This window comes from Oncorhynchus mykiss, chromosome 21 (genome assembly GCF_013265735.2).
Source record: "Oncorhynchus mykiss isolate Arlee chromosome 21, USDA_OmykA_1.1, whole genome shotgun sequence".
In the NCBI taxonomy this organism is placed as follows: domain Eukaryota; kingdom Metazoa; phylum Chordata; class Actinopteri; order Salmoniformes; family Salmonidae; genus Oncorhynchus; species Oncorhynchus mykiss.
The window spans coordinates 21,557,208-21,578,607 of record NC_048585.1 but is presented as its reverse complement, the minus strand read 5'-3'; the positions used below and the strand labels follow the sequence as shown (position 1 = coordinate 21,578,607).

The 21,400-nt window shown below is 47.9% G+C and overlaps 1 protein-coding gene across 3 annotated transcripts in view; it reads right to left on the bottom strand.

The window, feature by feature from the left end:
- The window catches only part of LOC110499994 (golgin subfamily B member 1), a 24,273-nt gene extending 4,206 nt beyond the window's left edge, over nt 1-20,067 (bottom strand). The window contains exons 1-19 of one of the 3 annotated variants that reach the window (XM_036957264.1): nt 19,949-20,067; nt 17,225-17,315; nt 16,591-16,770; nt 16,139-16,252; nt 15,797-15,964; nt 15,565-15,687; nt 15,339-15,452; nt 14,102-14,717; nt 13,911-13,987; nt 10,503-10,572; nt 4,357-9,577; nt 3,813-4,236; nt 3,334-3,567; nt 2,264-3,091; nt 1,933-2,105; nt 1,654-1,813; nt 1,012-1,122; nt 508-678; nt 201-301 (exon numbers count right to left, since the gene is read on the bottom strand). In XM_036957264.1, the coding sequence (XP_036813159.1) occupies nt 201-301; nt 508-678; nt 1,012-1,122; nt 1,654-1,813; nt 1,933-2,105; nt 2,264-3,091; nt 3,334-3,567; nt 3,813-4,236; nt 4,357-9,577; nt 10,503-10,572; nt 13,911-13,987; nt 14,102-14,717; nt 15,339-15,452; nt 15,565-15,687; nt 15,797-15,964; nt 16,139-16,252; nt 16,591-16,770; nt 17,225-17,305 (8,966 nt within the window). In that variant the 5' untranslated portion in view covers nt 17,306-17,315; nt 19,949-20,067. Of the gene's footprint in view, nt 1-200; nt 302-507; nt 679-1,011; nt 1,123-1,653; nt 1,814-1,932; nt 2,106-2,263; nt 3,092-3,333; nt 3,568-3,812; nt 4,237-4,356; nt 9,578-10,502; nt 10,573-13,910; nt 13,988-14,101; nt 14,718-15,338; nt 15,453-15,555; nt 15,688-15,796; nt 15,965-16,138; nt 16,253-16,590; nt 16,771-17,224; nt 17,316-19,948 lie in introns of all 3 variants that reach the window. The other 2 variants (XM_036957263.1, XM_036957265.1) reach the window with 2 other exon arrangements.
- Nucleotides 20,068-21,400: the final 1,333 nt, after the last annotated feature.

Sequence of the window (21,400 nt, the reverse complement as noted above, 5' to 3'; positions counted from 1 at the left end):
TGTACTGTATGCGTGCGTGTTTTGGTCATTGGTAGAGAGAACATGTGTGTGTACTGTATGCGTGTGTGTTTTGGTCATTGGTAGAGAGAACGTGTGTGTGTACTGTATGTGTGTGTGTCTTGGTCATTGGTAGAGAGAGCGTGTGTGTGTGTACTGTATGTGTTTTTAAAGGGGGGTGTCGTGGGCTTGAGAATTGGTACCTGCGTTGGAGCTCTTCAAAATCCACCCTGAGGCTCTCGCTCTCTGAAGGGCCACTGTGCTGCTGAGGAGCTCCGGGGGCACTGTCCATTTCCCCTATCCTCTGGGGGCCACAAGAAATAGTCAAAATCACTAAACATTGTAGAAATCACTATAGTGCAGTCTTAAATTGTTCCAGAGATGTCAATGTGTAAATCTAGTTCCTCTGTGCCATAGTGGACACATTATCTTTAAAAACATATGTTCAGTATGTATCAACTAGGGACAGTGAATGAATCAGAGCAGAGTGATATCCAAGGGCATGCTGACCTTGCGCTTGTCTTCGTGCAGTTCCTGGAGCTGCCTCTGGAGGGCAGTGCAGCGGCTCTCGGCCTCATCCAGCCTCTGGGAACTGCCTTGGAACTGGGAGGAGAGATGGCGGTTCTCCTCAAACACCTGCGAGAGCTGAGGGGATGGAGGGACAGCAACGGGCTCAGCAGACTGTACACACACACACAAAACCAAAAGACAGAAGAACGAAGAAGAAGCAGAGAAGAAATCATGAAAGAAAATGGAAAAGGAGCATGCAAGAGAAATGAAAAGGAAAGAGCCAGAGGGAGACACATAGATGGAATATGTAATCATCTAATCCATAATCATGAAATGAAGTACCTTTCATTCAACCATGTCATTAAGTACTGAAAGTCAGAGAGGGTGATCAGATATAGTTGTGAGATAGCGTAGTAGGAAAACAGAATGATTGCAGGTAGGGTTGCTAAGACACGGACAAGAGGCTATGGGTGACAGGAAGGAGGAACAGTCTGGTATCTCTACCTTGTTACTGAGCTGTGTAATCCGCTGCTCTCGCAGCTGAAGATCATTCAGCGGGCCACTCTCTGATTGAAGGACCCCTACTTTAGATGACAGGTCTGCCTCAAGAGGTGCCTGAGCACAAAAAAACAACAAACAATACATAAACAGCCATGGAGAAGAGACAACAGAGGTGAACCATAATCACACCATTTAACCGTCTGTTAACTGCACAAATGTATAACTTAAACCTAGATTTGTAGATAACATTGTCCAGTACAGGCCAAATGTATGCAGCAAGCAGAATGCATCTTGCCACAGTCAACACTGCTGTTCTATCATACTATTTATCCAACTGCGCGACCAAGACACAATCCACTTTATATTTGTACCACAGTCGTACTTGACACAGCACATTCATCATTTACACTGTATATCCAGTTGTGAAGATATCCGTTTTATTACTATGCATACGACCTTTAATTGGTTGTTATTTTGATTGGTCCAGAAAAAGGTGATTTCACTGCACCTTTTATACCCGCTGTAAACTGTGTACGTGACAAATACAATTTGATTTGGACATGAACAGCAGTCTGCCATCTCACTAATGCCTGGTCCAAGTACAGTCGTTATCAGTTTCAGATTTAGAGGTGTCCTCCTCCTCACCTGTCTCTGGTGGTGTTCCTCCGGTGGTTTGGGCCTGGTGGCGCGGGCCTCCTCCAACATGGCACCGAGCTGGCGCACCTGCTGGTCACGGTCCGAGAGGGTGGCCAGGGTCTGCTGCTTCAGGAGCTCTGCCTGGGCCTTCCAGTCAACCTGCTCCAGCCTAGAGAGAGACAGATATACCTATGTAGCCAAGGCATAGACACTCATATACCTCTAAACATGATTAAGAATGTTTGGATTTTAAATAACATAAGCAGCTCTTAATGAAGTATGTCTCACCTGAGAATTTCTAGTTCCTGGTTCTCCCTCTGCCTCAGGTTGTCTAGCTCCCTCATCCTGTCCGCCATCTCATCAGCCCTCCTCTTCTCCTCCTCTAGCTCCTGGCTGAGTCTAGACAGCTCTCCTCCTCCCAGTCGAGTGAGCTCTGAGTGCTGCCGCTGGAGCTGTTCCAACTACAGGACAGGGAGAAACAAAGCTTGTGTTACTGTGGATACTGGTATATGAAAACACTATATACAGGTAAGTTATGACATCACTACCATTGTGGTTGTGTTAGTAGTGCTTTAACGGAATACTTTGTGCAAAATAGGAGATTACTCTGGTTGATTACCAGTCTCTCCCTGTCGTTCTGCAGGGCTGACAGGGAGTTCTTCAGTCCCCACACCTCCGCAGTGGATCCTCCATGGCCCGTGGTGGGTGTCTGCTGGCCCCCTGCCCTGCTCATCTCCTCCAGTCTGAGGCTGAGCTCCTGGGCCTGGCTGAGTGCCTGGTCCCTGCTGCCCTGCAGTGACGCCATGGCCTGGCCGAATGCCTGGTTCTGGGCCCGGAGCTGGCCGGCCACCTCCCTCTCCTCCAGCAGCCTCTGCTCCATGCTCAGCAGGTCTCGGGCCAGCTCAGCCACCCTCTCTGCCGCTGTCTCCGACTCCGTGCGCGTCACCCCTCCCTCCCAACGCAGTTCTTTCAGCTCCTTCTGCCGAGCCTCCTGCACCTCTCTTTCCTTGGCAAGGCTCTCCTCCAGGCTCTCCACCTGGGCCCTGGCAGCCTGCAGCTGCTCCCTCAGCTTCTCTACCTCCGCCCCGGGAGCGTCTCTCACCTGCCTGTTTCCACTATCACCAGCCTGGCTGAGTGTCTCCCTCTCCACCGCCAGAACAAAAGCCTCCCCTCCCTCCAGGCTCTTGATCTTAGCCTCTAGCTCAGCTCTCTCCTTCTCCAGGGTAGCGATGCGCTCCAGCTGGCCGGACAAGAGCTCCTTGTGCTGGGACTCCTTCATGGTGAGGACCTGGGTAAGGTCGTCCCTGTAGCCGTGAAGCTGGGCAGATAGCTTGGCCTTCTCTGCGTGGAGGTCGTCCCTCTGGACCAATAGGGAGCGCAGCTCCTCCTTCAGACTGTTATTCTCCGCAGCAGCCTCCTGGATCAGAGCGTCCTTTTCCATCATCACCTGGGACAACAGACCCATTACGTAGAGGGATGGGTTATACAACTGGGGTACGAGGAAGACATTCTACAGTACTATCACACTAATAATATCCCTCTTCTCACTACATACAGTTTCAGCATGTCGATGACATGCGTGTACGTAAACAGACATGGACGATTTACATTAAGTGTAGGAGAATCCATTCAGAATCTCTTCTGCCATTTATGCCTCTGTACACATGAGTGTTATCATTGTTTATTTACCTGCAGATGTTTCTCCTCCAGCTGTTTGTACATGCCAAGTACTCTGTCTCTGTCGTCCTGTAAAGAGCCCATGGCCTTGGTGAAGGCGTCCAGCCTGGCTTTGCTGTGGCTGCTCTCCTCCTCTGCCTTCCGCAGCCGGTCCTCCAGACCCCGCACCTCCTCTCTCCTCTCCTCCAGCTCCTTCTCAGCCTCCTGGGCCCTGGCGTCAGCCTCCCTCCTGGCCTCCTCTGCAGCCTGGGGGGGAGAAAGCATGTAAGCAGTGAAGAAGATGCAGGAGTATGGGTTTACACATTTCCAAGCTCGTAAAACAACTTGATAGCTCAATCAAAACGGTAACATCACAATAAATTTGTAGGGAATTTTTACACCCTATTTTGAATAAATGTAGAATTTCACACCCTGGGCATTGAAATGAGCAACTATTCATTGCGATGACAAAACATGTCATAAAGCAGAGATGAAATAAAAGTGATGCGTACCTGTGTCACGGCCTGCTCCTTCTCCCCCAGCAGCTCTACCTCTCTCCTCTCCTTCTCACACAGCGCTGTCTGCAGGCTCTCTGTCAGGGTCTTGGAGGAGCGCAGGTCTGTCTCCAGTTGTTCCACGCTCAGGCCCAGCCTTCTCCCCTCTGCTTCCCTCTCCTTCAGCTGGGACCTGGCCTCGTTGGTCTCTCCCTGCAGCTTCCCAACTGCCTCTTCCAGGGCCTGGGCTCTGTGGCGGAGCCCCTCCGCCTCGCTCTCCAGGGAAGCCAGCTGGGCGCGAGTGTCAGCCAGGGAGGTCTCAGCCTGGGCTAGGGACTTCTGAAGCTCCCCCCTCTCCTGCTCCAGGGCAGCCTGGTTCTCACGGAGCCTCTTCTCTTCCTGCTCCCATTTCAGCTGCCCCTGCTCGTCTGCTTTCTGCAGTCTGGACAAAAAACAAGAAAAAAAAACACATTACATAACACACTATAGTGTATCACAAACCTGGCAGGAAATTGGGGCAATTTAATTAATGAACTTTTTCAGGAACTGTAGCCATTTTTACCTGTCCACTGTAAGCTGTAGCTCTTCTCTCTGTGCGGTCTCTTTCTGCAGCTGTTCAGCCAGATCTCTGGAGCGGGTCTCTCCCTCCCGCACCTCGGCCTCCTTCCCCTGGAGGGTGCTGTTGAAGCGACTCTCCCACTGCCGGGTCTCATCCAGCACGCGGTCCCTGTCGTCCTGCAGGGAGGACATACAGCGCGAGAAGGCAGCCAGTCGGGCCAGAGACTCATCCAGGCGGGCCTGCATCTGCTGGGCCTGTCTCTCAGCGGTGTCAGCCAGCTCTTTTGCCTCCCGGGTGGCATTCTCCTCTCTCTCCCTCTCCCGGTAAGACTCCTCCAACCTCAGCTCAATCTGCTTCAGCTCGGCTCCCAGCCTGAACCTCACAGAGTCCAGGCTCTGCTCTGCCTCTGCTTTCAACTCAGCCTCTCTCTGTAGAGCGGTCTGCTCACAGGCTCTCCTTTCAGCTTGGGCCTGGCTGGCCTCTGTCTGGGCCTCAACCAGCTGGGCTTTGCAGTTAGATAGCTCAGCCTCAGTCTTCTTCAAAGCGTCTGTGACTTTGGTCCTCTCCAGATAGGCTTGCCCAAGCTCTTTGTGGATCTCGTTGCTGCCCAGTTGCAAAGCCTTGCCCTCCCTGGCCATCTCGCTGATCCTTTCCTGGTACTGGATGCAGTCCTTCTGCATCTGGCGCACCTCCAGCTGCTTCTCTCTCAGCAGCTCCTCCAGCTGCTTTGCCCGACTCTGGCTGCCCTCTTTCACCCTCTGGGCGGACTTCAGCTGCTGCTCCAGCTCCCTCTGCTTCCCTGACTCTGCCTCTGCCTCGGCCCTCTCTCTCTGGGCCTGCCTCTTGTCCTCCTCCAGCCTGGCTGCCCGGTCCCTCTCGCTCTCGGCCAGGGCTTCCAGTTCGGCCCGCTCCCTCTCCAGTCTCTCTACCTCCCGCTGCAGCTCTGCAAGGCGCTCCCGGCTGTCTGCCGCGTCCTGCTGGTAGCCGGCGATGCTGCCATTCAGCTGGGCCAGCTGGTTCATCAGACGCTCCTCTAGGTCGTCCTTCTCTACCTCCAGGCTGCTGTGGAGCTCCTGGAGTTGGGCTTCCCTTTTAGAGCTCTCCTCCATCAGGCTCTGTTCCTTATCTTTACTCTCCTGAAGGAGCTGCTCCAGAGAGGCTAGTCCAGCCTTGAGTTCAGCCTCACTCTTTTGCCACTGTTCCCTCTCTGAATGTAGGGCTGCCTCCATTTCCCTCCGCTTTCCCTCAATTGTGGCCAGTTCACTTTCAGACATGTCCGTCTTCACTGGCTCCTCCCCCTGGGTCTGTTCCTTTTCTTTAGTCTCCTGAAGGCGCTGCTCCAGAGAGGCCAGCTCAGCAGTGAGTTCAGCCTCACGCTCTTGCCTCAGTTCCCTCTCTGACTGTAGGGCTGCCTCCATTTTGCTCAATTTCACATCAATTAGGGCCTGTGTACTTTCAGTTATTTCATTCTTCCCCGTCTCCTCAAAAGAGTGCATTTCAGGTGCAGCTACCTCAGACTCTATAGCCTGATTATGTGGCTCTATGTCCTGAGGCTGGCTCTTAACTGGCTCTTGGGTAGTTTCAGTCATGACTGTACTAGACTGCTGGGCAACAACAGTTTCCTCCACTACATCATCAGAGCTGGGGGTTTTATCTCGAGCTAATCTGTCCCCTTTCTCTAGCTCTTGGGCTAGTTGTTCCCTCACCTCAACAACTTGCTGTTCTAAGGAGTCCCTCTGTGCCGTAGTGGCATTCAAATCAGCTTTCAGAGCCTCAAACTCTTCTTTGAGTCTTTCAAGTTCTCCTTTGAGTGCCTTGTCCTCCCTTCTTATTCCTTTCTTTTCATCCATCTCTCGGAGTCTCTCATTCTCCTCCTCTAAATCCATTATTTTCTGCTGCTTGGTCTTGGCAAACTTCCTCATCTTGTCTTTGACAGTGTCCACCTCTTTCTGGGCCTCTTCTTTCTGCCGTTCAGCCTCCTGCTTGGCTGCCTCGTGGGTCCTGGCTCTAGCAACAAGCTCCTTCCTCTCCTGCCTAGCAGCTTCCAGCACCCGTCTCACACGCTCTGCCTCATCACTCACGTTCTCATAGGACTTTAGCAGAGTCTCATACTCATCCTTCATCCCATGCACCTTCTCCTCACATTCTCTGCATGTCCGGGCAGCCTCCTCCTTGGCAGACTCGGCCTCTCTTTTACAGAAGTCTTTCTCTGTCAGCATACCCTCCATGGCCAGCTTGAGGCTCTCGCAGGATCCCCCAAGGCTCTGGTTCTCCACCAAGGTCCGATCGACCTCCTCTATCAGCCTCTCTCTTTCTGCTCTCAGCTTCTCCAGCTCGACTTCTCTAGCATCCATCCTCTGCTGCAGTTCAGTGATGACTTTCTCAGTGGAGGCCAACTCCTCTTTCTGGCTTTTGTTCTCTTTGAGGGCCTCTTTGCGGGAGATAAGGGCGGCCTTGAGCTTCTGCTGAAGCTGCAGGATCTTGGCCTCGCTGCCCTTCTCTTCCTCCTGCCTCTGGGGGATCTCGGCCTCCAGTCTCTGGCTCTTTTCCTTCTCTGCTCTCAGGCCTTCCTGCAGGGAGGCGATCGACTGGTCCTTCTCATACACTGTCTCTTGCATAGACTGGAGGAGGGAGCTTTGCTCACCCAGCTGCTGGCTAAGCTCCATGATCTCATTGTTCTTGTTGCTCAGGAACTGCTTGAAGTCCTCCACCTCTGTCTGCAGGATGGCAATGGTGGACTCAGCGGAGTCTGAGGCGGCTCCTTTGGCCGCAGCCTCCAACTCTGCTTTCACAGCTTCTGCATAGGTCTGAGCCTGGAGACACTTCTCCCTCAGAGCCTCCAACTCCTCATAGACATGTTCAATATGGCTCTCCTTCTCTCTCAGGGCCTGCAGCTCTTTGCCCAGCTCTAGAAGCTCACTTTCCCTGAGTGACAGGCTAGCCTGGCTCTCCTGCAGTTGGCCCTCCAACTCTGTACAAGATGCCTTCTCAGCCTGGACCTCTTCTTTCAGAGCTTGAAATGAGGCCTCAATGTCAGCTGAAAGTACCTGAGAGGGTTCCTCAGCACTGGGAATGGGTTTATCACCTCGTTGTTGTGCTTCGTTCTCAGGAGCGGCAAAGTCCACCCAGTCTTCCTGGACCCAATCTCCTGCAGCTGGCTTCTCAATCTTTTCCACTGCAGCGTTGGTCTCCAGCTCGGCATGGACTTCCTTCTCTGTGCTCTCCTCTTTCTGTGCCTGCAGTTCCTCGAGCTCTCTCAGTCTAGTCAACAGCCCATCTCGTTCACCAACCTGCTCCTCCAAACGCTCCAACAGCCCGTTGTACTCTTCCTTTTGCTGTTTAAGCTGTTCGCGGTGGTGCCTGTCCTTTTCTTTGGCCATGCGAATGGTGTCTTTGCGAGAGTCCTGGGCCTCCTGGAGTTTCTTTTGCAGTGTTTCGCAATCTGACTCCAGTGAGGCCACCTGGGACTGCAACCCAGTGATTTCAGATGAGGTGTCAGCCTCTGGAGTCTGCTGAGCTCCCTCACTCAGCCTTCTGTTCATTTCAAGTGTTTCTTCCAGAACCTGATCCTGCTGGCTGATTTTCTGTTCCAAAACCTCAATGACCGCTTCTTTGGACCTCAAGGCTTGTCTGAACTCTTCGAGAGTAGTCTCAATTGCCATATCCTCTTGTTTTCTGTCTTTTTCTAAAGCTGGTACACTTGCAGGGGCTTCCTCTGTTGCTTTCCCTACTTGTCCTTTCCTTTGATCTGCCTCTTTCTCAAACGCCGCAACTTTTTTCATCAGCTCTTTGCGCTGCACCAGGGCTGCCTGCAACCTCTTTTTAATGGTGGCCACTTGGGTTGTCAGATCCTCTTTGTCCTTTCGCAAACTAGTGAGCTCATCACTATCCTCTACATGACTCTCCCCTGTCGCTTTCTCTTTTTCTCCAGCTTTCTCGAGCTCAATTATCTGTTCCTTCAGTTTCTTGACTTCAGCACTCATCAGGAACTTCTCCTCACCGGTCTGGAGCAGTTTGGCAGACATGCCATTGCTCAGCTCCATCATCTCCTGCTCTTTCTGGGTGATGCGCAGTTGCAGCTCGTTAATCTCTGTGTCCCTCTCACACAGTACAGCTTTGGCCATGTCCCTAGCCTGGGAGATCTCCAGTAGGCTGGCCTCCATGTCTTGGAGCTTCTGCTCCAGCTCAGAGGAGGTGATCTCCCCTTCTTCCAGCTGGGCACTCAGCATCCTGGCCTGGCCCTCCTGCTGAGAGAGAGAGTGCTGAGCCTTGTCCAGGTCTGCCTGCAGGGCCTGGATCTGCTGCTCTTTGGAGCGGCCTTCTGTCTGCAGGCCGGCCAGCTGCTCCTCCAGGAGATGCATCTCCATGCTCTGCCTCTCCAAGTCAGAGCCACTGTGCTGGGCCACCGTGTCCATCTCTGACCTGGCTGACTGGAGCTCTTCCTCATATCTCTGGGCCTGGGATTCTGCCTCATCCTTGGCAACTGTCAGGGACCGAATCTCTTCCTCAAGGCCTTGGGCTCTCTCCTGTGACTCTGAGGCAGCCTCTCTCAGTCTCTGGAGCTCAACCATGAGCTCACTGTACCTGTTCTGCAGCTCATCTGCTAGGGCCTGGGCAAACACCTGTCCAGGGGCAGAGTCAGAGTCAAAGAGGGTCGCCCCCTGCTGGCTGAGGTGCACCTGCACAGTCTCACGGATGATGACTGATGAGGACTCCACCTGGACTGTGGATGTTTCCTGCTCAGAGCTGTTCTCTTCCCAGGATTGCATCTGGAGCTGGCTAAAGCCCTGCAGTATGGGAGGCGACTGCTGACCTTCATCTTGGTTCACAGCCTCTAGGAGGGTCCAGCTGCTGTGGGCCACCTCGGAGTCACTGCTCGTGACCATCTCATCAGAGGAGGCCCCCTTAGATTCTCCGGGAGAGTCAGACTGGGGTTCAATGAACTCTGGACTGCTCTCGTTATCAGCGGAGACTGACAGGATTGACCTATCCTCTGCCACCAGGGTGGTGTCCTCCTCTCGCGTGTCTTCTAGGAGATCTGGCAGCACTGTAGGACTGTCGCAGGGGGCCATGGCAGTGTCCTCACTCTGGTCTAGAATCTGATCAGCGCTTACCTTGAATGCATCATTTGAGCCCTGCTCTTCAGCCAGCACAAGACTCTCTCGCAGGGCAGCCAATTCATGGTCTTTCTCCAATAGCTGCTGCTCCAGAGCCAATATTTGGGCTGGGGAAATCAATAAAGATGAAAATTAATAGCCAGCCTAATTATCTCACAATACACAATTAATTGATCATACCTGAATTGCCAAAACAGATATTTTTTTCATGACTCTGCCTATATATTATAGATTTCCTTTCAGATTTTTGCTTCTAACTGTTAACAATTGAGATGATTATTGACATACTGTCAACATCCTGACAATACTGTTAAAATACTGTCAATACTGTTGACATGTCTACTAAACCACCAGTCTTTCAGGTTTAGTTACAGACTGTGTGAAATGGGTAAGGCCTGTAACCGCATCTGCATCACTATGCCGAACTCTGTTGGCAGTGGGGCCTGTGACAGCACAGTGTCCAATCCTATGCAAACACATCAATAGAGGGTGTGTGTGTTGCTGGCAGGATGTATGACTGGTCCTGGTGGGTGGCTTTCAGATGTATGACTGGTCCTGGCGGTTGGCTTTCAGATGTATGACTGGTCCTGGCGGTTGGCTTTCAGATGTATGACTGGTCCTGGCGGTTGACTTTCAGATGTATGACTGGTCCTGGCGGTTGGCTTTCAGATGTATGACTGGTCCTGGCGGTTGGCTTTCAGATGTATGACTGGTCCTGGCGGTTGGCTTTCAGATGTATGACTGGTCCTGCCGGTTGGCTTTCAGATGTATGACTGGTCCTGGCGGTTGGCTTTCAGATGTATGACTGGTCCTGGCGGTTGGCTTTCAGATGTATGACTGGTCCTGGCGGTTGGCTTTCAGATGTATGACTGGTCCTGGCGGTTGGCTTTCAGATGTATGACTGATCCTGCCGGTTGGCTTTCAGATGTATGACTGGTCCTGGCGGTTGGCTTTCAGATGTATGACTGGTCCTGGTGGTTGGCTTTCAGATTCAGAGAATAAAAACACACATTTTAAAATAGGTCTCCTTACCTTTTTCAGCATCAGTCACTTCTTCCACAGACGGGTCAGTCACACACTGGACCAATGACTCCCTAGCAGCCTAGGAGAGAAAGACAAAGGCCTGAGTTATTTCTGAACACACAGAGGGTGTAAACCTTATGACTTAATAATACATCAATCCCATTGAAGTGGGACTACATTCAAAATGAAGTGAGTTAACAGTTTCACACAGCTGTAATGTAGTTACACAATAGTTACACTGTAGTTATGATGAGCCTGGGTGTGAAGGTCAGCCCAGGGCTGCAGTCATAACAGAGGATCAGTGGAGAGGCGATTAGCATTGCCTTGACCCAAACGACAGGAGGACATTCTGCCTCAGCATTATTAAACCTAAACACTGTCTCTGTCCCTCAGGCTGTCCCCTCTGAGATAGATCGTGGCCGACTGACCTGCCCCAGTAGTCAGGGCAGAGACCAGAGACACTTCCCCACATGAATAAGCATGTGCGACACTCAATGTGCTGACTGGGCAGTCCTCACAGCACAGTAAAATAACAGCACACCAATAGATCATATTGTATCAGACTGCACACACATACAGCACACATGTCTACAGAGGGTTTGTCGCTTTCTATTGTGACTCCGCACAGTCAACAAATTCTGTCTGGAAAGGGGATTGTCGAACAATTAGATTGAACATACAGTGCCTTCAGAAAGTATTCACACCCCTTGACTTTTTCTACATTTTGTTGTGTCACAACCTGAATTTAAAATGGATTAAATTAAGATGTTTTGTCACTGGCCTGAACACAATACCCCATAATGTGAAATTTGAATTATGTTTTTAGACATTTTTCAAATTATTAAAAAAATTAAGAGTTAAAATGTCTTGAGTCAATAAGTATTCAACCCGTTTGTTATGGTAAGCCTAAATAAGTTCAGGAGTAGAAATGTGCCTAACACGTCACATAATAAGTTGCAGGGACTCACACTGTGTGCAATAATAGTGGTTAACATGATCTTTGAATGATTACCTCATCTCTGTACCCCACACATACAATTACCCCTCAGTCAAGCATTGAATTTCAAACACAGATTCAATTACAAAGACCAGGGAGCTTTCCAATGCCTTGCAAAGAAGGGAACCTATTGGTAGATGGTTAAACATTTTAAAAGCAGACATTGAATATGCCTTTGAGCATGGTGAAGTTATTAATTACACTTTGGATGGTGTATCAATGCACCCAGTCACTACAAAGATACAGGCATCCTTCCTAACTTAGTTGCCGCAAAGGAAGGAAACCGCTCAGGGATTTCACCATGATGCCAATGGTGACTTTAAAACAGTTACAGAGTTTAATGGCTGTGATAGAAGAAAACTGAGGATGGATCAACAACATTGTAGTTACTCCACAAAATTAACAGAGTGAAAAGAAGGAAGCCTGTACAGAATAAAATTATTTCAAAACATGTCTGTTTGCAATAAGGCACTAAAGTTAAACTGCAAAAAATGTGGCAAATAAATTAACTATTTGTATTCAGGACAAAAAGTTATGCTTGGGGCAAATCCAACACAACACATCACTGAGTACCACACTTCATATTTTCAAGCATGGTGGTGGCTGCATCATCTTATGGGTATGCTTGTCATCAGTAAGGACAGAATAGAGCTAAGCACAGGCAAAATCCTACAGGAAAACCTGGTTAAGTCTGCTTTCAAAAAGAGACAGATTCCCATTTCAGCAGGACAATAACCTAAAACACAAGGCCATTTATAAACTGGGTGGGTCGAGCCCTGAACGCTGATTGGCTGACAGCCTGGTATATCAGACCGTATAACATGGGTATGACAAAACATTTAGTTTTACTGCTCTAATTATGTTGGTAACCAGTTTATAATAGCAATACGGCACCTCGGGGGTTTGTGATATACAGCGTTGCGTCGTGCCTAAGAACAGCCCTTAGCTGTGGTATATTGGTCAAATACCACACTTCTGGCCTTATTGCTTAAATATACACTGAGTGCACAAAATATTAAGAACACCTGTTCTTTCAATGACATAGACTGAACAGGTGAATCCAGGTGAAAGCTAGGATCCCTTATTAATGTCACTTGTTAAATCCACTTTAAATCAGTGTAGATGAAGGGAAGGAGACAGGTTAAAGAAGGATTTTTAAGCCTTGAGACAAGTGAGACATGGATTGGGTACATCTGTCATTCAGAGGGTGAATGGGTAAAACAATAGATTTTAAGTGCCTTTGAATGGGGTATGGTAGTAGGTGCCAGGTGCACCGGTTTGCGTAAAGAACTGCAACACTGCTGGGTTTTTTCTCAACATTTTACCATGTGCGCTAAGAATGGTCCACCACCACCATCCAGCCAACTTGACACAACTGTGGGAAGCTTTGGAGTGAACATGGGCCAGCATCCCTGTGGAATGCTTTCGACACCTTGTAGAGTCCATGCCCCGACTAATTGAGGCTGTTCTGAGGGCAAAAGGGGAGGGACCGGGGTCAACTCAATATTAATAAGGTGTTCTTAATGTTTTGTTCCTAAGTGGCCTAGTTACAGTTGACTTAAATCGTCTTGAAAATCTATGGCCAGACTTGAAAATGGCTGTCTAGCAATAATCAACAACCAACTTGACAGAGCTTGAAGAATAAAAATAAATAAAAGTGAAAATATTGCACAATCCAGGTGTGCAAAGCTCTTGGAGACTTACCCACAAAGCCTCACAGCTGTAAACGCTGCCGAAGCTGGTTCTAGCTGTATTGACTCAGTGGTGTGAACACTTATGTAAATTAGTTATTTCTGTATCTCATTTTCAATAAATGTAGCAGCACTTCTAAAAACATGTTTTCACTTTGTCATTATGGAGTATTGTGTGTAGAGGGGTGAGAGATTAAAAAAAAAAAAAAAAACATTTCAGGCTCTAATACAACAAAATGTGGTTTATGGGTCAAGGGTTATGAATACTATCTGTAATTTCACTGTGTGTGAAAACATCTGACATCAATACATGCCATATATTAACATAATAATAATTAATAATTAACATAATAACACTCTTGGATCATTGGTCATAGTTTTTTTGGCATAACTTCTCAAATAACGAGCATTGTAAGACATCCACAGCTTTGTCTTTTACACAGATGAAAATGAGCCCACCATTTGGTCAAATTACAGAAATACATTAGAGAATCTAGCAATGGGTACAACAGACTGAAGAGTCTGGTAATTTGGGGTTCACAGATAATAAGCCATATAAGCTATTTCTCCCAAAGTACATTTGGATGTTTATTTTCAGGTTATTACAGGATTCAAAACAAGCTTACAACATGTGCTACCTTAATTAATTTAGTAGTCGTAACAATACCCTACATTAATTTAGTAGTCGTAACAATACCCTACATTAATTTAGTGTGTCTGACTGCTCACCATTCCAATTTGCTGCTCCAGCTGTTGTATCCTAGCAACTGCCTCTTCGCCTTCTGCGGTGCGCTTATCCAGTTGTTCTGAAAGAAAAAAAATATATTTAAATACGCTGCAAGCAAGCCACTTGTTAGGGTATCATGAATGCTATACATTTATAAACGGAACTTGCATGATAGTGTATTTGGTTCCCTTACCTTGCAATGTCTCCATGGTGTGGGTGACCTGGGCGCAGCGTTCCTCGCTCTCCCTCTGCTCCACCCTCAGCCTCTCCAGCCGGGCCTCCAGGGCCTGCAGTGTACCCAGGCACTGGGCCGGGTCGGTGGGAACAGGGCTGTCCTCCTTGACCCCCTCTCCAGCCAGAGAGCGCAGGCCTGTCAACAACTCAGCCAGGGCCTCTCCTGCCCTTTGCCCCTCTCCATACTCCTCTCTTAAGGCAGCAAGCTCCTTCTCCAACCTGGCTACTTCTCTGTTGGTCACTTCCTCCCGCTCTCTAGTGGCACACTCCAGTTTCACTGTCAGCTCCTCCATCTGGGTTGATCTGTCTCTCTCTGAAGCCTCCAGACTGGCTAGCTGAGCAGCTCTGTCATGCTCGGAGGCCTCCAGGTTGGCTAGCTGGGCTGCTCTTTCCTGCTCGGAGGCCTCCAGGTTGGCTCGGAGGGCCACCAGCTCTGCCTCGGCCTGGCTGGACCACCCAGCCCACTGCTGCCTCTCCTCCTCCCTCTGCCTGCCAGCCTCAGCCAGCTCCTGCTCCCTCTGCCTACCAGCCTCAGCCAGCTCCTGCTCCATCTGGCGGAACTGAGCCGTGAGGATCTGCAGAGAGAAGGGGGAGAGTTAGAGATAGAGGTAGAGTGAGGCAGAGAGGGGGAAAGAGGCAGAGAGAGAGAGAGAAAGGCAGAGAGGACAAGAGAGGCAGAGAGGGCAAGAGAGGCAGAGAGAGAAAGAGAGGCAGAGAGAGAAAGAGAGGCAGAGAGGGAAAGAGAGGCAGAGAGGGAAAGAAAGGCAGAGAGAGAGGGGCAGAGAGGGAGAGAGAGGCAGAGAGGGAAAGAGAGGCAGACAGAGAGAGAGAGGCAGAGAGGGAGAATGAAGACAGATGAAGGCGGGGACGGTAGGGTCTACAAGGAGGACTGCTCGGCTGTGCCAGTAAAGCAGTGATTTTGCATTTAGATGAGAAATGAGTCTGCCCCTCAGCCCTTATGTAACATGCAACTTGTCAATCACCAAATGTACTTACTCAATCAGTGTCACTCCGCTGTCACACTAGTAACTTGGTGAATAATGTAATACAGTACTCTGTGTCAGTCTCTTCAGATGGGCTCATTTTGCTCAAGGGTCAGTCAGGTTGCATTGTTATTCTATTGTGGGACCTTCATTGAGAAAACACCATTCCCACTATGGCTCTACACTGACCAGCACAGTAGAGCGTGTCTGTACCTGTTTCTGCTGGTCGGCATTGTTCAGCTCCCCCTGCAGCATCTCCAGCACCTGGCAGCGCGACCGCATGGCTTCCTCCTGCTCCTCACAACGCCGCTGGGCTGCACGTAGAGCCTAGCAACACACACACTAAAGGCTTGGGTACAGGCTAAAAACAGTGTATAGGACCTGGCCTGTGTGAGGGAGTGTAGAGTGAGTCAGATAATGAAGTTTGTACCTGCTGTACCTGCTGCAGCTCAGCGTCGTTCTGGCTCTGCACTGTGACCCTCAGCAGCTCGTCCTCATGCTTCTGGATCTGCTCCTGGAAACGCACGTCCTTTTCACAGACAACTGCCTGAAGCACACGAACCTAAATGCATGACACATCTCTGCAGTCAGCTGAAGGGCCCTTTTTTTTTATACAATGCAATCCGGAACATTTTCATTGAAAATGGTTAGAGTAACAACAAAATTGGCACCTGCTCCGTGTGTACGGCTTCCTTTTCACACAGGGCCTGTTCGGACATCTGGAGACGCTCCTCGAGGTTCTTCGCCGAGGTCGAGACCTCACTGAGCTGCTTCCTCAGCTCCTGGAGTTCCTCCTCCACAGCAGGAGCTGAGCTGGTGAAGGAGCTGTCTGGAGAGCTCTTCAGGAAATAGACAAGGATTTCAAAATGTTATTGATGACAAAATAGTCTAGTGTAGACCAAACTGGCTGTAAAGAATCTACAACATTTTAACTGAATACATAACAGCTAAAATACACATCAGAACCATGCTTAATGAACGGAGAGTTATTTGAACTCAGCTAAAGGACTTACTGTTGCTCCCTCCTGCCCCTTGAGGTCAGCAATTTGTTTGTTCAGAGCAGCCATCTTGGTTTTGGCCTGCAGCTTCAGTTTAGTGAAGCGTGCCTCCGCTGTCTCCCTTTCACTCTGTAAACACACCAACAAACACAGCATTGAAACTTGTGTTCCAGCAACAACAGCATCATCTCAGTATACTTCTGACCATAATCATTATTTGACAAGAAGTGCATCAAATATGAATATTTCATGAACCCAACCCACACAGGAGAGTAAAAATCGAAGCTATGCATTGAGGGCACATCCATATAAAACCACTGCATTCATGTCTCACACACGCATACAAAGTCAAAGCAATACACACAGGCACGCGCACAGGCACACACACACACGCACACACAGTCAAAACAATACATGCAGGTCCACAAAACCAAAGGAAAACACACCCACCTGTACCCAGGCCTCACCTTGAGCTGCGTTTCGAACGTGGCCAGCTGGCTGTCCTTATCTCTGACCACCTCCTTGAGATGCACAGTCAGCTGCTCCAGATGAGCCAGCCTCTCCAGGGGCTCCTCCTCCACCCCAGGCCCAGACTCCTCAGGGGCCCCGGGGGCATCTCCAGGGGGGAGCTGGGGGACCAACATATCCTGCAACAGAGCCACAGAGAAGAAGAGTGGATACCAATATGGGGACTTGGAGAACATTAAGGTCTTCAAAGGTGATTCGTTAGAGCAGGGTTTCCCAAACTGGGTCCTGGGGTCCCTCCTGGGTGCACGTTTTGGTTTCTGCCCTAGCACTATACAGCTGATTCAAATAATCAACGCTTGATGATGAGTTGGTTATTTGAATCAGCTGTGTAGTGCTAGAGCAAAAACCAAAACGTGCACCCAGGGGGGACCCCAGAACCGAGTTTGGGGGACCATGTGTTAGAGTGCTGATCAGTTTTGCCTTTTAGATCACAATAGATTTATTATTATGGACAGAGAGGAACTGATCCTAGTTAAACACTACTACTCTGAGACAGTTGATAAATATGGGGCCCAGGACAGAAAACATTAGTTGTTATGTAAGCTTGTGAGGGGTTGAGGGAGTCTCTCTTACCTGAGGGGCTCCATCGGGGGGCTCGTCCCCAGACAGCTCCTGCAGGACGTTGGTAAAGCCCTGGGACAGTCGGCTGAACATGTAGCCGAAACTGGTGGTACAAGACAGAGACATTAGGCCTTTATCTGGACAGGTGGGACCTGGGTCATGGTCAGTAGGTTGCAAAAGATCCTACCCAAAAAAGGTCCTTCAAGAGGTCCTACCTAAACTTTCCAAATATATTTTGGGGCTTTCTTATCTTCTGAGTCCATAGATGCCACAACAAAATAAATTATAAGCTTATCAAAAGTTTCTTAAAAATTGTGAATATTCCATGCAGTGTTTCTTCCCATGCAAGATCCCTGATCAAAGTAAACCCATGTCCTAACATGATACTTTCACCTTGGTTTGACATGTTAGATATGAGATTTCTGAGAGATGCCCAAGATTCTAGAGTTTGGAGATTGAGCGGTGGTAGGCAGAAGCAGGCGCGTAAACATTCATTCAAACAGCACTTTCTTTGCGTTTTGCCAGCAGCTCTTTGTTGTGCGTCAAGCATTGTGCTGTTTATGACTTCAGGCCTATCAACTCCCGAGATGAGGCTGGTGTAACCGAAGTGAAATGGCTAGCTAGTTAGCGCGCGCTAATAGCGTTTCAAACGGCACTCGCTCTGAGCCTTCTAGTAGTTGTTCCCCTTGCTCTGCATGGGTAATGCTGCTTCGATGGTGGCTATTGTCGTTGTGTTGCTGGTTCGAGCCCAGGGAGGAGCGAGGAGAGGGACGGAAGCTATACCGTTACACTGGCAATACTAAAGTGCCTATAAGAACATCCAATAGTCAAAGGTTAATGAAATACAAATGGTATAGAGGGAAATAGTCCTATAATTCCTATAATAACTACAACCTAAAACTTCTTACCTGGGAATATTGAAGACTCATGTTAAAAGGAACCACCAGCTTTCATATGTTCTCATGTTCTGAGCAAGGAACTGAAATGTTAGCTTTCTTACATAGCACATATTGCACTTTTACTTTCTTCTCCAACACTTTGTTTTTGCATTATTTAAACCAAATTGAACATGTTTCATTATTTACTTGAGGCTAAATTGATTTTATTGATGTATTATATTAAGTTAAATTAAGTGTTCATTCAGTATTGTTGTAATTGTCATTATTACAAACAAATGTTAAAAATCGGCCGAATAATCGGTATCGTCCTTTTTTGGTCCTCCAATAATCGGTATCGGTGTTGAAAAATCATAATTGGTTGACCTCTAGATCAAACTATACTAAATATATTCACGTCACCAAATAATTGATGAAAACACACTGTTTTACAATGAAGGTCTACAGTAGCATCAGCAGCCCTCAACATGTTAGCACCATAGTGTAGCTGGAGGACAGCTAGCTTCTGTCCTTCCCTGGGTACATTGACTTCAATACAAATCCTAAGAGGCTCATGGTTCTCACCCCCTTCCATAGACTTACACAGTAATTATGACAACTTCCGGAGGACGTCCTAGAAACCTATCACAGCATGAACTGACATGTTGTCCACGCAATCAAAAGATCAGAGAATGAATCTAGTACTGAAAGCATAAGCTTCAGCTAGCTAGCACTGCAGTGCATAAAATGTGGTGAGTAACGTTAGTTGACTCAAAGAGAGAGAAAGACAGTAGGTGAATGGTTAACAAAATAATTTATTCATAAAATTAAGGAAAAGTAAGATAGTGTTGTATTTTATTTGTGTTACTTTCACTTACTTAGCTAGCAAATGCAGCTAGCTAGTTAAGTGTACAGAGAGGGGTGCTATGTTAACTAGCTGGCTATCCAACACTGGATTTCTTCCAAGGTAAGCTTTTTATTTTTACTTATTGCCGCTGGTTCATAAACGGAAAGAAACTGGGGGAAAAAGACCTGAATTTGTCCAATAGAAATTCACATTTGCAACTGTCAGCTAGATGCAGTCAAGAGTGTGGAAGGCGGTATTGACTGTGTCACTGTCTGTCACCTTGATTCTCCACCTCATTCATAGGCTAGGTTGTAGCAACATCACAATGGGTACAGGGGAAATTAGAGTATCATGTAGTAGCCTAAACCTATCGATGTTAGCTGGGTGAATGTGAATGAGTCATCTGATATGCTGTAATAGAAATAAGGCCATACTCATAAAAATGTATCACCCTCCCTCATCTTAAATGGCACCGAACGCCACTGCAGTCAATCATCCTTTGTGTCAATAATATACCTGTGGCAACATACATTTACGGGCATTATTGTTATTGCGACCCAGATAGTTCGTGCAGAGGGCCTCGGGGTTCGAATGTCACCCGAAGAACCGAACACTGCCGAACAATAGGGCCATTCGACTGCGGCTGCGTCACTTCGTTTTGCCCACTACTCCTGAACAGCAGATTATGGGGAGAAATGGATGGCTTACTTTCTGAACATTTTGACAGTGCTGGCTCCAACCATAGTAAGAGTATTTGATGTTTATACATAAATCGGAATTATGATGTATTGGTTGCGCTTGTATAAAAACAGCACAGTAGACAATCTGAGAGAAAGCGAACGATTTAGCTTTTCAGTGCACGTAGACAAGCAGCTAGCTAGCTTGCTGGCTAACAACGATAACAACATTGTCTAAATATATCGCCGTGCCTTGTTTTTTTGGAGCGTGTGGCAGCTGTTCTAAATTGCAACTCTGTGAATGGTGTGCTGATAGTTGAAAGAACGAGCGACTAACCTGTATGAAAGCTTCTCAGATTTCTGTTTATTCTTTTTATTTGATAAATCTCCTCTGCTGTATTTCTGTGCATAGCCACATCACCAAACATCCCGGAAACAAAACTTGCAGAACATCGATTGGCCAGTGGAGGATTGCTCAACAGTAAGGGGGAGTCTGTAAATTCCGACCTTTACCATTTTTATAGAGACCGTCTTAGGGACAAGGACTCAAAAAACGAAAAATGTGCAACATGCGCCAAAACACTTTTTACTTTTTTTTTTTTACAAGATAATGTTTTTGTCTTTTTATACCACGATTAACCTTCTTATCCATTTTCGTTTGGAACCACACTGCTGAATTTATTAGGATGGGGCCGGGTCATGACCCACGGGTCAATCTAATCATCAACAATGGAAGGCAACTTGGACGAAGCCTTCTCCTACTTGCACACTACACCACAGTGTTTGTGACCTTTGTGAGTCGCTCTGTGAACTGGTTCGTGCAGATGCTAAAGTGGACCACACTGTTTGCACGGTACACCGTGTCCGTCTTTGACTCCATCTACAGACACCTGCATTGGTGGCGTAGAAGGGACGGTGGAGGGGTTGCCAAGCAGATCTGCCCCAGCCCTGACACAAAATCAGGGTGACCAGAGTAAACATGCCAAGTCCCTTTAAACCTGAAGAAGTCTCAATTATTCTAAGAGTTTTAACAAACCCTATCACTAACCGGACAGCCTGCTCAAGACATCACATCAGAAGATCTCACTGATCTTTTGGGAAAATGAAGTGCAACAGTGGTGAGAAAGTTGAGAGAGAGTTGAAATAGAATGGAAAGAGCACCTTACTGAAGTCATTCAGCTTGAGCATTTCATTTTTACATTTAATTTATTACTAACAGTCTAGTGTTTTACAGTATATGCATGTATCTGTTGCATGTGTATTCCTTGTACTGTAATGCCAATATGAAAGTTACATGTTTGGATATTCATATCATAAACTGCTATAATAATGTTCAAGGAAAGCTTCTCCAAAACCACTAACAGGAGGGGAAGAATCGGGCATTAAACACACTATTGTAACACTTTTCTAAAGGGGATAACGTCAATTCAACTACACTACCCACCTATGAACTGTCATTTGTAACATGTATAGGATGTACAGTATCTACAGGGGTCTAACTAAGCAGCTATTTTGTCCCACAGCCAGCTATTCATGTGACTGTACATAACTGAGAAGTATGTTTCCTGGGCCACCAGACAGGGAATGGGTCTTTCACATTCTAATCTCGGCACCCAGAACCAAGTCTACTCGATTACATTCATGTTCAGTCTGTCACAAGACTATTCCCAGTCCTGCATTATACTGTGTCAATCAGAAATTCGAACCACTATTGAGTTGAACGAATACAGAATTGTCTTTATCTATGCTTATAATGTGTATTCTTTTATTATTGTATTTACTTATTTTA